The sequence below is a fragment of the Mastigoproctus giganteus genome, chromosome 11 (genome assembly GCF_048544385.1).
Source record: "Mastigoproctus giganteus isolate SK-2022 chromosome 11, ASM4854438v1, whole genome shotgun sequence".
Lineage (NCBI taxonomy): Eukaryota > Metazoa > Arthropoda > Arachnida > Uropygi > Thelyphonidae > Mastigoproctus > Mastigoproctus giganteus.
The window spans coordinates 81,317,595-81,333,031 of NC_143585.1; the positions used below are offsets into that span (position 1 = coordinate 81,317,595).

At 37.2% G+C, this 15,437-nt stretch overlaps 1 protein-coding gene across 3 annotated transcripts in view; it reads left to right on the forward strand.

The window, feature by feature from the left end:
• The window catches only part of LOC150078191 (voltage-dependent calcium channel subunit alpha-2/delta-2-like), a 663,667-nt gene that overhangs the window by 195,771 nt on the left and 452,459 nt on the right, over positions 1-15,437 (forward strand). For 2 of the 3 annotated variants that reach the window (XM_090384688.1, XM_090384690.1), the window contains exons 12-13: positions 235-284; positions 4,322-4,405. In XM_090384688.1, the coding sequence (XP_090240814.1) occupies positions 235-284; positions 4,322-4,405 (134 nt within the window). The remainder of the gene's footprint in view (positions 1-234; positions 285-4,321; positions 4,406-15,437) is intronic. The other variant, XM_090384689.1, reaches the window with a different exon arrangement.

A 15,437-nucleotide genomic window follows, 5' to 3' on the forward strand; every position in this document is an offset into this window, starting at 1 on the left:
GGTTTTTGTGTGTGAGAATGTTTTTTTTTGATTCTGTAATAACATTGGATTCCATTTTGCATGTTGATTTTAGTATTATTTGTAATAAAATGTCTGCACAAGTTAAATATGTGGAATGCACCTATTTATGATATATCATAAATTTTACTGACCTGTTTAGAATAAGACTGAAGTTATACTAAGTAAAGCTTTTTTATCATCATTATTTATCAACCAAATATTTTAATATTTCAGGTTTTTTTACCCCTATTCCTTCCATGGGAGCTATAAGGACAAAAATTCAAGTGAGTTCTGTGATGGCACTTAGCAGTACTTTTGAATGCTATTTATAAACAAAATGCTGATTATTATGTCTCTCTAAAAATAGTTGTTTTATCTTTAAAATTTTTTAATAATTTATATTGAAAACTATAATTACGAGATGGCATTAGTGTTAGATAAGCCTCGATTTGATTATACAGTCAATTCTGGTTATTTGGGACAAATCAGGACTAGTGCATTTTGGCTCAATTAAGCAACTGCCCCAATTATGCAAAGTTTCACATGCATAGTTAAAAATACAGTTGACCCCTGCTTTACAATTGGTTCACTGTATAATCAAATCACGTTACGATGGACTCACCATAGTAAAGTACCGTTCACTATAGGATGTGTAGTAAGCGCTGGTCATTGTGATTATGTTTGTGAATTGAATTTTAACTCTATTAAACAGCGATTCTAATTAGCGAAAATAAGAGGAATGTTATCCACAGGCTATAAAAGTAATATATCAATCACAAATTTATATTTTATTACCTTACCAATTAAAAAATTAAATGATACATGAAAATTATAAGAATATACGTGATAATTAGAATAATTAATACGTACTGTAATATGTACATACTAATTACAGGAAACCCTTGATTAATGCGGTTTTGAACAATGCGGTTTTAATTAGTGCGAAAAATTTTTTTGATACTATCCCCTTAATATATGCGTTATCAAATTTGATTAGTGCGCTGTTTTTTTCTTGCGGTGCTTGGCAACTCACAACGGCGCCTAAAGCGGCAAATACGTGACACGCACTCACCAGGGTCTTCTAACTTAAATGAATGGGAATCGACTCCAAAATGCTCGACAGCAGCACCCCCATACCACTCTGAAATTGAAATTTGCTCTGGTAACTCATATTCTTTTATTATTTTATTATTAATATTAAACTTCTTTAATATTATGATATTAAAGAAGCAGTTGAGAACATACACAAATTGTGGGAAGAAATGACGAACAGCTGCATGAGAGCTGTCTGGCAGAATCTTTTGCCTGAATGCGCAAATGATTTTTGCGGTTTCATTAATCCTGTCAACAAAGTTATTGATGAAATTACTACAATTGGAAAAGACCTCGGCTTTGAGGAAGTAGATTCAGAAAACGTTAGAGAATTATTGGAATCGCATTCAAAAGACTTAAGTAACGACGATCTTGAAATTGAGCATCAACATGCATACGAGGAAGAAGACGAAAATGAAGCAAAAGAAAAGCAATTTGCTCCCAAAGAAATTTCATTCGAAAAACTTGAACTATTTAATACACTTTAAAAAGCAAAAGAACTCATACTAGAGATTGATCCAGATGCAGAGAGAAGCATGAACGTTCGTTGAGGGTTAGATAAGCAAATTGATTGTTATCGCAAAATCATGGAGGAAAGGAAGAAAGCCACCACTGTTCAATTGAAGTTAGATAAGTTTTTTTTGCAAAAAATAAAATTTAAATCATACTATCTTTTTTTAAATTTATTCCTTAATAATTTAAGAACTATGCAGTGCATTATAGGTATGTATTGAGTAAGAAAAAATATATTTTTACAATTTCATAATTTTCAAGGATTCATTATAATTATTCCCATTGTTTCTTAAGTTTGATTAGTGCGGTTTTAATATGTGCGGTATATTTCAAGGATTCATTAACCGCACTGATCAAGGGTTTCCTGTAGTTTACATTTCTGTTCACTGACGTTTGTGGGTGGGAGTTAAAATTTAAAACAGTAAAAAGATAAGCAATCAATAACAAAGAACACGGCACACAAATTGCAAGTAACACGATATGTGCAAGTGAAAAAAAAAATGGAGTAACAAGTTACGAAGCTTTAAAAATAGGAATGAAGAGATTCTGAAAATTAATTTTTTTATGTGATTGAAGATTCCATGGAAGTGTAAACATATTTCACCATAATAACTCACAGAATTCCAGCTGTCGGTATTATCGCAAATTCAATAAGATCGAGTTTACTATCTGTTTATGATAGATTGCACTAACAGAAAAGCCTAATAAACAGGTGACTGCTAATTGTTTTTATTGTTTTATGGTTGTGACCTCCAGAAATTCAACCAAACCACGAGGTATGGTCAGAGACAATCGTAGGGTAATCTCCAGTGCTGTGGTCTCCAAATCAGCAGCTGTGTCCTTTCAAAGTAAGTTTGCTTCAGTTATAGCAGATTATGAGAAGAAAATGTTTATAGTATTGATGAGATGGGTTTATTATGGACAGCATTACTGAGAAAAACCCTTGCCACTAAAAGAGAAATGGCCTGCATCAGGTTTTAAGATGAGAAAAGAGCAAGTTACAATTGTTATGTGTACAGATGCCACTGGGATGCACAGATTGTCCATACTCATTATCTCTAAGTCAAAAAAACCGAGAGCATTTAACAATCTTTCTACTTTTCCTTTTTTGTATAAAAATCATAAAAAGTGTCTGGCTGGATGTTTCTGTTTTCCGAGATTGGTTGATAATTTTTTTTTTAATTTAATTAATCTTATTTAATTTAATCATAAAGTAAGATTCAATTTAGTTTAAAAAATTATCCGGAAAATTTTCCGGTTCGATTATCTGGAAGAGGTCCGACATCAATTATTCCAGATAACTGATGCTCTACTGTACTTGGATTCCAGGAAAGTTTTGATACTGTTGCATGTGGAGGGCTGCTGCACAAATTAGAGCAGTATGGCATTAAGGGCAAGTTGCTGCAATGGATAAAGGGATCGTTAAGTGGAAGACAGCAGAGAGTGGTAATAAATGGACACTGCTCTACATTGGACTAATGTTATTAGTGGAGTCCCCCCCCCCCCAGGATTCGGTGCTGAGCCCATTGTTGTTTTGTGTATTTATCAATGATGTCCAAGGTATATCAGGCTTAATGTCCAAGTTCACAGAGGTTGACAGGGTTGTTAATGACACTAAAGACAGTTTGCTACTGCATCAGGATCTAGAAAAGTTAGGCAGAAGGGCTGAGAAGTGGCAACTGAAGGTTAACATTGACAAATGCAAAGTACTGCATATGGGTAGCAGTAACCCAAAAGAAATGTACCAACTGTGTGGTCCTACACTCAGTGAGATGGAGAATGAAAAAGACCTGGGGATAATTGTGCAGTCAGATATGAAGTTCTCTGATCAGTGCAGTCTGGCTGCCAGAGCAGGTCATGGAGTTTTGTCAATGATATATAGGAATTTTGCTAGCAGAATAAGGAGTTTACCCCCTTTTATAAGGCAGTGGTCAGGCCACACCTTGAGTACTGCGTATAGGTCTGGAGGCCTCATTTTAAGAAGGATGTAGAGTTGCTAGAATGAGTACAGAGAAGGGCAATGAGATTGGTGAGTGGAACAAAGGGTTGGTGTTACCAAGAAAGCTTAAGTTCTGCAAATTTCAGTGTTTGGCGACTAGGCACCTGTGAGGTGATCTGATTGAGATGTACAAGGCCTTGAATGGTTTGAGCAGGCTCAGTGCTGATGGGATTCTTTCGCTTGCTCAGATTAAGAACCTGAGGGGCCATAGATTCAAATTGAGGAAAGACAGTTGTGGAATAGATGTGCGGAGTTTACCTTTAGCCAGTAGGTAGTTGATTGCTGGAACAGACTTCCATCTGTTGTTGTGCAAGTTGATAGCTTAAATAAATTTAAGGCTGAACTAGACAAACATTTGAAGTGAACAGGTGGGTAAAATGGGAAGAGGTTTTTTTTTTTTTTTTTTTTTTGCTGTTGCTGTATAAGCTTTCTTTCTTGCATCATATGCCTCAACTAATGCTAATATTTTATTATTCTATAATATTATATGTTACTCTATGGAATAAAGCTGGAACAGTTATTAGCAGAAACATCTTCTTTATTATTACTTCCTAATAAATATTATGCAGTTACATTAAATTAATTGCTGATAACACAGGGAAAGAATTCTGTACAAGATAAAAAAAAAAAAAAAAAAAAAAAAATAGAAATGTTTTGATGGTTCACTGTTGGATGCTATAATAAATTTATCTTACTGTGATTTCTTTTTTAAAATAGGACTACATGAAAGTTCTGGGAAGGCCCTTAGTGTTGCACGGAGAAAAAGAATTTCAGTGGACAAACTTTTACATGGATGCAATGGTAAAAAATACACATTATTACATATTTTCCACACAGAATATGAAAGCCTGAAGCCTTATAAGTATTTGTGTTGGAATCTGCATGGACACTTAAAATATCATTGTTTCTTCATATTATCATATTTAGTATCATGTTTTTAATCTTTTAGGAAATATATCAGCAAAATTAATTTTTACAAAAATTTAAAGATATACTCATTTTAAAAAATAAGTATATGGCATAAAATTTGACATATGCTTTTAAAAAAATTACTAATATAAATATACACGATTTTTTAATACTATGCCAGCATTATTTATTTTTTTTTTTGGGATAGCATTAAGACACTTTCAAGTGTAAATTTTAATATAGCATATCAACCTTCATTTCTATCTTCCTGGAAAGTGTCTGGAATTTAGCCCAGACATAATAAGAGGAAGTACATGGTGAGAGCCTTGTCAATCAATTCAGTCCTCCTTCATTTAATGCTGAAGAAATGCTGTGAGTTATGTCAGAAAGTCTATGTGACTGCAATTCTGCCCAGGCACAATAGGAGTGATTACATGCTGAAAGCATTGTGGATTAACTCAAGACTTGAAGGACTCTGCATGGGGAAATTTTTATCAGTTTGGCCCACATTTTTAGGTAGAAGGAATCTGTTTTGTAGAGACAGGATACATTTAAACAAAGGTGGTGCAAAGGTTTTTAGCAGTATCATTGAGGATACCTTAAAGGTTTAGGGGTGACAAGGGTAATATAGATATGTGTTTATCTGATGATATGGTCAAATGCATATACATATTCTGAACTTGCATATACCTCAAGAATTCTTGTTTGTTACTGCAACAGATTGTATTAGCAAGATGTTCTGAGGGCAGAAAACTTTCAAATGAGTGGGTAGTAATGCGAGGGAAGCAAGCTTAAATAATTTAAAGGTGTGTGTCAGGGTAGTTAACTATACAAGAACACAGTCTTAATTGTTTATATGGTAATGTCAGAAGTGTCAACAATAAAATGAGTGAATCTATACTGGTTAGGACGGCGCCTCCGTAGCCAGGTGGGCAGGAGCAGCAGTGCGTAGCACACGCTTCTTGATTAGACCGAGGTTTGAGTCCGTGACCACCAAATATGGAGGATGCGGAAAGGTCAGGGAATGACCACCGCATATCCCTGGAGCAATATTGCCTTAGTTGCTAATGCTCCTAAAAAAAACTAAACAAACAAACAAACTGGTTAGACAAGTAACGCTGAAATAAATAGGACTAACGCAAATGTGGTGCCACCTGGAAATAGGGGATGATAAGTTTTAGTATGGTATGTACAATGTATTTAGCTTCGAAGGATAGGGCAGATAGAAAGAGTAGTGGGGGTCATGCTTCTTATCAAAAGCAGTCTAAGCGCAACAAAAGCTTTCCCGGATTGAGAATTTTTGCCAGTATAGAATCTGTATGGTGTGAGATAGTTGGAAGAAAAGGTATAATGAGAGTGGGAGTGATACACAGGCCAGGTAATTGTGAAGATTATGATAAGAGCCTCTACATGCAAACAGAATGGGCAAGTTAAAATCACCCATGATAAGACATTCTTATTATGGGTGATTTTAATTTGCCTCTAATTGATTGGACCAAATGAGAAGGAAACTCTACATGGGGACAAATTTTAAATCAACTAGATCAGTGTTTCCCAAACTGGGGTCCATAGACCAGTTCCAGAGCGTTTGCAAAATGTTCAGAAGGTATCATGTAATATGTGTTTATTTTCTTAAAAGTATACTTATACTGATAGAATCACAATGAATTTCATTATAGAACATTATTTATTTTCTATACGATTATTGTATACATATTTCAAATTATTTGTTCTATGTATAGCAAACTGATGATAAATAAAGTTATTATTATATATCTGTATAAAAATAAGAATAAAGTTGAGTTGTTTCACACATAAAATGTTGAATTTTCTTTTCAGAAAACCCAGTGTTCATACATATATTTTGAAGACTAAATGCACAAGGCATAATATGTTATGGGTGAAATTAACTATATAATATCGGTATAAATACACCATAGTTTACCTATAAATTTAACTACATAAGTAGTGTAATGGCATCATTTGATTTTTATCTCATATTGTGGCTACCTTTACAACAAGATACCAGGTATTGCACTACTTCGAATAAATAACGCTTCTCTAGTAGAGGAGACTATTGTTATTTATTCTCAGTGGGCATCACAACCCAGATGCATTCCAGAGCTTGTTGGCTCACTCGTCAGTAGGAGGGCGGGTACCCTGATAATGCAGACATGCCATCACCAGGGTACCTGCCCTCCTACCAATGAGTGAGCCAACAAGGTCCAAAATGCATCTGGGTGGTGGTGACCACTGAGAATAAATAACAGTAGTCTCCTCTACTAGAGAAGCATTATTTATTCGAAGTAGTGCAATACCTGGTATCTTGTTGTAAAGGTAGCCACAATATGAGATAAAAATCAAACGATGCCGTTACACTACTTATGTAGTTAAATTTATGGGTAAACTGTGGTGTATTTTACACCGATATTATATCATACATATATACACACAAACATGTGCATATGTATATATGTAGGGGTCTGCAAACTTTTTTGAAGGGGTCTGTAAATCTCAGTATTTTTGGAACAGCTGAACAAGATAATTGTTATTTGCATCAACATGTCAGGGAAAGTATTAGGGAAAAGAATATTCTAGACCCAATCATCACCCATGAACTAGATGAAATAATAGGGCTGACAGTACAGGAACCAGTAGCAGGAAGTGATCACAGAGTTCTATGGTGGACGATGAAGGGAGAGGTAGCATTAGTTAAAGGAAAGGTTATAATTTCGGGAAAGGAAATCATGGTCGTTTAAGGTGCTACATGGCCTCTATTAACTGAGTAGATATCTCACAGAGAGCGAATACAATTGAATTACGGTATACCTTTAAAACATTAATCGCAGAATCCTTGAATGCGTATATACCATTAAAAAATACTCCATGAGGAGGATTCCAAGTTGGATGATTTGACAGATTACTTGAGCAGAAAAAAAAAAAAAAAAAAATGGAAAGGTTACAGAGCAATAAAAAGTACTGAAGCCTATAACAGCTACAAATTGATCTGTAATAGTGCCACAGATCAATATAGCATGAACAAAAGAAAACTCAAGTATTTTGGTCATATAGTAAGAAGGGAAAACTTTCTGTTGAAGAATATAATGGAAGGAAAAATCAAGGGGAAGAGGTGCAGAGGAAGACCTGCAACTAGGTGGAAGGATGGGATCAGTGAACTTTTGGGCATGACACTCTGCAATGCTGCTCGTAGAGCACATGATGAATGCAGTTGGAGGAATTTGTTGGTGGCCACAACAGCTCCTCAGGGAGCTATGTGACTGGAAGAAGAAAAAGAAGAAGTGCCACAGAAAATGTTAGACTGGCAAAGGCAGATTATGAGAAATTGCTGGCAAAGGTTCAAACCATATGTAAATGAAGTCCAAACCATGTAAAACTCTTTAAAAAAAAGTTTTACATGGTTTGGACTTTGCTGGTTTCCCTCAGTGAAACTAGAAATGCAGCTATGTATTGTATCAGCATGACAGTGCTCCTCTTCCTAAAGCACAGTCAGTGCAACAACAGTTTAAGAAAAGTAATTTGGTAAGCTTGCCATTTCCAGCTCGGAATCCACATAAAATTCAATTTTGAACCTTTGGGATATTTTGGAAGAGAACTGGAAAGCCTGAATAAGACAAACTAGCTAGTTCAAACAACAAACTAGCCAGTAGCCTTACAGAAGGAATGGAGCAAGATTCTCTTCTTCACATACTAGAAACTTTTAGAAAGTTCTCACAGAGGGCAGTTGATATTATTAAAGCCAAGTTTAGGTCATACTTTTTTTTTTCCTAACCAGATGTTTTTTCATTTAGTGGTCTAATGCATTTAGGAGGATTGTTTGTGAGATGAAGAATGAAGTGCAGAAACAGTTTACAACTCTTGAGATGAGTATTTCCCGGTCAAAATAGATGATAATCTTATGCAGACTAGACTAGGTTCATCAGTATTGTTGGAGTGTTTGGAATTTTGTAAAACGATAAAATGCCTAAATTTGTTTTCCCATTGTCATTGTTCGTCATAGTAATGACAGATTTAATTTGTTTTTAGTCTCTTCAAAAAGAGAATGGATTGGAACCAGATCCATGTCAGAAAACTGCAGAAAACACCCTTTCGGATTCTATTCTGGTACTATTGTACTGAGATAATTGTAGACAATCCCAGTCCATATTTTCTAGGTTTTGAACTTTTTTAGCAAAAATAGTTAAAAGTATTTCATTAATTTCTGACTCAAGTTCATCTTTTAAAATCTCATTGGAGTCGGGCAATTTCTTATTTTGGAAAGAACTTGCAAAACACTGATGTTCTGTTCGATGTTGGTCTTCCATGGTTGAATTATGTTCATCATTTTCTGAAAGAGAAAGACGTTTTATTAAGCAAAATATAACTTTCACTATAGTATCTTAATGCAGTTACTGTGTGCTCCTGGATTTTAGGTTAAAATGTGATATTAAGAAGAGTTATTTGATTTTTCTTAGTGATCACCTTGTTAACGAGTTGCATTGTAGTTAGGATTGAGTGTTTTTGCACCATATCAGGTAGTATTCAACTACTTATAGATATGCATTTATTTCACAGTTGGAACGTTCTTAGTTCTAATTGGCTGACCCTGGCTGGCTGGGTGGGTAAAGTGCCTGCCTGGCAACCCAAAGGTCGCGGGTTCGAATCCTGCCTCGGGCTTGGATCAAAGTACTGCAAAAACCTTGGGAGGTGCATTATGGCCACAGAAGCCGATGCGCCAACAACTACCAAAAAAAAAAAAAAAAAAGTTCTAATGGTCAGCTGATTGTTTGCCTATGTTATAGCATCGCATAAATACTTAACATTTTATCTGGCTATAATTTAAAATTTATTCAATGGGACTAAGCCTGTACAAACTATCGTGAATATTAGTATTTACTAATATTATTACCAACGTAGAACATATTGAGTAATACAGCTCTGATTCATACTATCTAAAAATCATTAATATATTGGTCATTATTAGCTAGAGATTGAGAGAGGAAGAGAGGGATAATGCAGCACCTCACTGAAGATTAAAAAAAAAATAATGGTGGGCACTAAGTGGGGCTCTGCTGTAGTCATCTTTCCTCTTAAAGAGCATCTTGTGGGATACATGATGACTCTTCCTATGATTAAAGCCGGCCCCTTTCAAAATCAGCCATGTGGTAGGCAATAGCATACCACCACATTATCTGATGCCACAGAGACCATAACAAAACCAACTCCAAAAACTGCTGTTAAAGGAAGACCTGCAACTAGGTGGAAGGATGAGATCAGTGAACTTTTGGGCATGACATTTTGCAGTGCCTCTTGTATAGCATATGATCGATGCAGTTGGAGGATTTTGTTGGTGGCCACAACAGCTCCTCAGAGAACTATGTAGTAGTAGTAGTAGTGGCGGCATGTGATGCAAGAAAGCAAGTGTTATGAGCTTATGTAGCATCAGCCAAAAAAAAAATTTTAAAAATTACAAAACAATCCCCTCTAAATGTTTGTCCAGTTCCTCCTTAAATTTATTTAACCTATCAACTTCCATAATGACAGATGGAAGCTTGTTCCAGCAATTAACCACCTGCTGGCTAAAGGCAAATTTCCACACATCTATTCTACATATGTCTTTCCTCAATTTGAATTTATGCCCACTTAGGTTTGTAATCTGAACAAGTGGAAGAATCCCATCGGAATTCAGTATTCTCAACCCATTCAAGGCCTTATACATCTCAATCAGATCACTTTGTAGGTGCCTAGTCTCCTGATGCTGCAATCTGCAGAACTTAAGCTTTTCTTAGTAAGAGTACCCTTTTGTTTCCCTCACCAATTTTGTAGCCTTTCTCTGTACTTGCTCAAGCAACTCTACATCCTTGCTAAAATGAGGCCTCCAGACCTGGAGGCCTCGTTTTAGCTGAAGGCGTGACCTGACCATTGCCTTATACAGAGGGACAATCACCTTTTCCCTGCTAGCAAAATTCCTGTATATCATTGATATCATTGATGTCTGCATTGCTCAGAAAACTTCATATCTCACTGCACAATTACTCCCAGGTCTTTTTCATTTTCTACCACCTTAAGTGTAGTACCACACAGTTGGTACGTTTCTCTGGGGTTGCTTCTACTCATATGTGACTGGAAGAAGATCTTTACTGAGTCTGGGAGAGAGCAAAGAGTGTGAATAATGAATAAAAAAGAGAGCAAAGAGTGTGAATAATGAATAAAAAAGAGAGCAAAGAGTGCAGTTAAGGAATTCTTCACATATATAAATGCAGAGAACAGAAGGACAAATCAGATTAGACCCTTATGTAATGGATGTGGGACAGTATTAGATACCACAGCTGAACTTGCAGATGAACTCAACAGTTACTTTTCATCGATATGTACATAAAAAAAAAACCTTTGTGGAAGTGAAGTTGAAAAAAATGTAATTAATGATGTTGAAATTTCAAATGATTATTTAATGAGAACATTTGCACTTACAGGCAAGTTAGGCTCCTGTGGTTGATAGCATATATCCTATAATCTTAAAGGAGGTGGCAAGTGAGTGCATTGAACCATTAAGGCTGGTTATGAGAGCATTGCTGCTCAGGAGATATTCCGTTGGATTGGTGTAAATTGGAACATAAAGGCAGTTCTAGGAGTGTAATGGGAAATTACCGACCGGCCAGTCCAACTTCAGTAATAAGGGAAATCATGGAGGCAATGATCACGGGTGGAATTCAGAATCATTTAGATGGAAATGGAATTCTGTAGGATACACAGCATGGTTTTGTAAAAGGAAAATCCTTAGATGGATAGCACAATGGCTTGAGGGCACCAGGCAGAGGGTTGTGATAAATGGTTATTCCTCAAAATGGGGAATTGGGGTTATTCCTTAATGTAAGAAGTGGGGTTCCCCAAGGATCAGTATTGGGACCACTGTTGTTTTTGATTATCTTAAATGACATCTATGAAGGGATGGAGGGCGTGAGGTCTAAACTTGCAGATGATGTAAAGATCAGCGGAGCAGTTAATGATCACTGCCAAGCAGAGCTTCTTCAGAGTGACCTAGATAGACTTCCAGGATGGTCAGAAAAGTGGTAGCTATGCTTTAATTTGGCAAAATGCAAGGTCTTACACTTGGGGAACAGCAACCTCAAAATAACTTAATCACTTGGTGGAGTTGAACTAAAGTCAGTAGTGGAGGAATGGGACTTGGGAGTTACGATACGGTCAGACATGAAGTTGTCCGAGAATTGTGGACAGGTTGCAATGTTGCGTGGTGTCCTATCGATGATTTATCGGTAGGATAACGACGTAGTGATAATGACGTCATAACCACATAAAAATGATTTTATAACCTTATGTGATTAAATTATAAGCAATTATTTTTTTAAAATTAGTACCGGAAAACCGGTGTTTTTTTGTATCAATACCGGTATTTCAATACCAGAAAAAAATTACCGGGATCCCGGTATTATAAGCCCTAATCATCATCATCATCAGCCATTTTCAATCCACTGCAGGATGAAGGCCTCTCCAGCAACTTTCCAGTTCCTTCTGTTTTGAGCACTGGCCATCCTAGCCAGGTGGGAAGGAGCAGCAGTGCGTAGCACACGCTTCTTGATTAGACCGGGGTTCGAGCCCGTCACCACCAAATACGGAGGATGCGGAAAGGTCAGGGAATGACCACCACATATCCAGGAGCAATATGGCCTTAGTTGCTAATGCTCCTAAAAACCAAATAACAAACAACAAACAAACTGGCCATCCATTTACTACCCAAAAACTCATGAATTTCATCTATCCATCTCCGCCTTTGTCTTCCAGGTTTTCTTCTAGCTCCTCTTGGGTACCATTCAGTTATTTTCTTAGTCCATCTGTCATCATGTCTTCGAGCTAGGTGTCCTGCCCAAGACCATTTTAGTTCTTCAGTTTTGATAAGAATGTCCTCTATTTGAGTTTGCTGCCTAATCCATGTGTTTCTCTTCTTATCTAACAGTCTGATTCCTAATATAATTCATTCCATTCTTCGCTGTGTAATTCTCAGCTTCTCTTCCATTCTTTTGGTGAGTGCCCAAGGTGGGGAGTATACATTGGTTCGTTATTTTACGTTTCTATTGTCAGGGAAACGGGGAACATGCTTTGTAAAAAGGATAGGTGGAACAGGACCAGGGTATGTCTGCCAGGGGCAAGGGTTGATGACGTTGTAGAGCAGATATCATCTTTTAAGGGCACAAAAGGTGATATAGTTGTACACGTTGGCACTAATGACATTAAGAGTAGGAGACCAGCGGAATTACTTAACAAGTACAGGTCACTGTTGAAAAAAAGCCGTGAAGTAGGGTTAAATTTGAAAGTGTCTGCAATTCTGCCCAGACACGATAGGAGGGAGTATATGATGAGAGCCTTGTCGATCAATTCGGCCCTGGAAAGATTGTGCAAGGCTCAAGGGGTAGAATTTTTTTCAGCCTGGAATGTACTTGTTAACAGGAGAGATTGCTTCTACAGGGATGGGATACACTTAAATAGAAAGGGTGCAAGAATATTTGCTGATGCTATCGAGGCAGTGTTAGGTGGGTCGGAAAACTGCTAGCTTGGGGGGAGACAAAGACTAATGGATTAACAGTAGCCACTGGCAGAGGTGAAAGACATTCTTGCACTGCTTCTATTGGAATGAGCAGAAGCCTGAAAAACAAGATGCAGGATATTTCAGAGACTGCTGGAAGTCATTGTGATACAAGTAAACACATGGGTTGTGTTAGGGTAGCTAAGAATAGAAACAAGTGCAGGTATACTTGCGTGTACACCAATGCTAGGAGTTTAGTAAATAAATTTGATGAATTTGAGGTATTGCTCAAAACATCAAAGGCAGATATTGTTGGGATATCAGAGACGTGGTGTCACACAGATATAAGGAATGCAGAACTGGAATTTGGTGATTACCATGTGTATAGAAAGGATAGACAGGACAGGAGGGGAGGAGGGGTTATGCTATTAGTTAAAAAACATAAAATCCAAGGAAGTGAAGCCAGTCGACATTGATGGACAGGGCAGTGTCGAGTCAGTTTGGTGTGACATAAGCATAGGTAAATCAAAATTGAGAGTAGGAGTGTGCTATAGGCCTAATGACTCTGATGAGAATAAGATACTGTACAGGGAAATAGAATGGGCCAGTAAATCAGAGAGTCTTATAATGGGGGATTTTAATTTCCCAGATATTGACTGGAATTTGTGGGTTGGTCACTCACACACTAGCAGGGCTTTTGTGGATTTATTGGATGATTGTTTTCTACACCAGCATGTTCGGGAGGCAACTAGAGGGAGTAATACTCTTGATCTGATTATCAGTAGTGATTCTTCATGCATTAGGAATCTGCAGATAAAGGAACCACTGGGTGGCAGTGATCACAGTGTGCTGAAGTGGGATTTACTCAAGGAGGTAACTACCATCAGAGGCAAAGGGAAGGGTTTTTGCTTTCGTAAAGGCGACTATGATGGTCTGAGACAGTATTTAAATTCTATACAGTGGGACCAACTGATGATGTTACCAACAGCAAATTCAAAATGGGAAGCATTCAAGGAACTAATCTTGGAAGCTACCAGGCTTTACATACCAACCAAGAAATATTGTTCAAGGTTCAGGCCTAAATGGTTGTCAGATGAACTAATGAGACATATGGCAGAGAAGAAAAATGCATGGGATACATACAAATTAATGGGTGACATGGAAGCCTATGATAGATATAAGTTGGTCTTTAACCAAGTCACAAAGGAGATTAGGCAGGCAAAGGCAGATTATGAGAAATCCTTGGCAAAGGACGCAAAGAAAAACAGAAAAGAGTTCTTTACCTATTTAAACTCAAGAAGGAAAGGGATGAATCAGATTGGTCCACTGGATGTTGATGGTTCAACAGTTGAGGATCCTGCTCAGGTGGCTAACAATCTAAATGAGTATTTTGCATCTACATTCACACATGAGGAGTTATTCAGGAAGGGGAATGTCGTAGGTGAAGTAAACATTGGCAGTGAGCTAGATTATTTTCTAATAACTGAGAGGAAAGTGGAGGAGAAATTGCTGAGGATAAACATAAAAAAGGCACCAGGGGTGGATGGGATCTATCCAGTTATATTAAAGGAGGCAGCAAAGGAAGTAAGCAAACCCCTAGCCATAATTATGAGAGTTTCTTTGGACTCAGGGGAGGTACCCATGGACTGGAGATGTGCAAATGTAACCCCAATTCACAAAGGAGGATCAAAGGCTGACACAAGTAATTATAGACCTGTTAGTTTAACTTCGGTTCCAGGAAAATTAATGGAGGCACTGGTTAAAGAAGCACTGCAGGATCATCTGGACAAGAATTCAGTTATAGCTCAGACACAGCATGGGTTTGTTAAGGGCAGGTCTTGTCTGACCAATTTGATTGGATACTATGATGTAGTCACAAAAGAACTGGATGCAGGGAATAACTTTGATATTATATATTTGGATCTTAGAAAGGCTTTTGATACTGTTGCGCATGGAAGACTGCTGCACAAATTGGAGAAGTGTGGCATTGGAGGCAAATTGCTGCTATGGATAAGGGGATGGTTGAGTGGCAGAAGACAGAGAGTGGTAATCAATGGACACTGCTCAACGTGGACTAATGTTATTAGTGGAGTTCCTCAGGGTTCAGTGTTGGGTCCATTGTTGTTTTCTGTATTTATAAATGATATTGATGATGGTGTATCAGGCTTAATGTCCAAGTTTGCAGACGATACCAAGGTTGGCAGGGTTGTTAAGGACACTACTGATACTATGCTGCTGCAACAGGATCTGGAAAGGTTGAGCAGATGGGCTGAGAGGTGGCAAATGAAGTTTAACATTGACAAATGTAAAGTACTACATATGGGAAACAGTAACCCCAGATCAACGTATCAACTCTATGGTACTATGCTGACAGTGGTAGAGAATGAA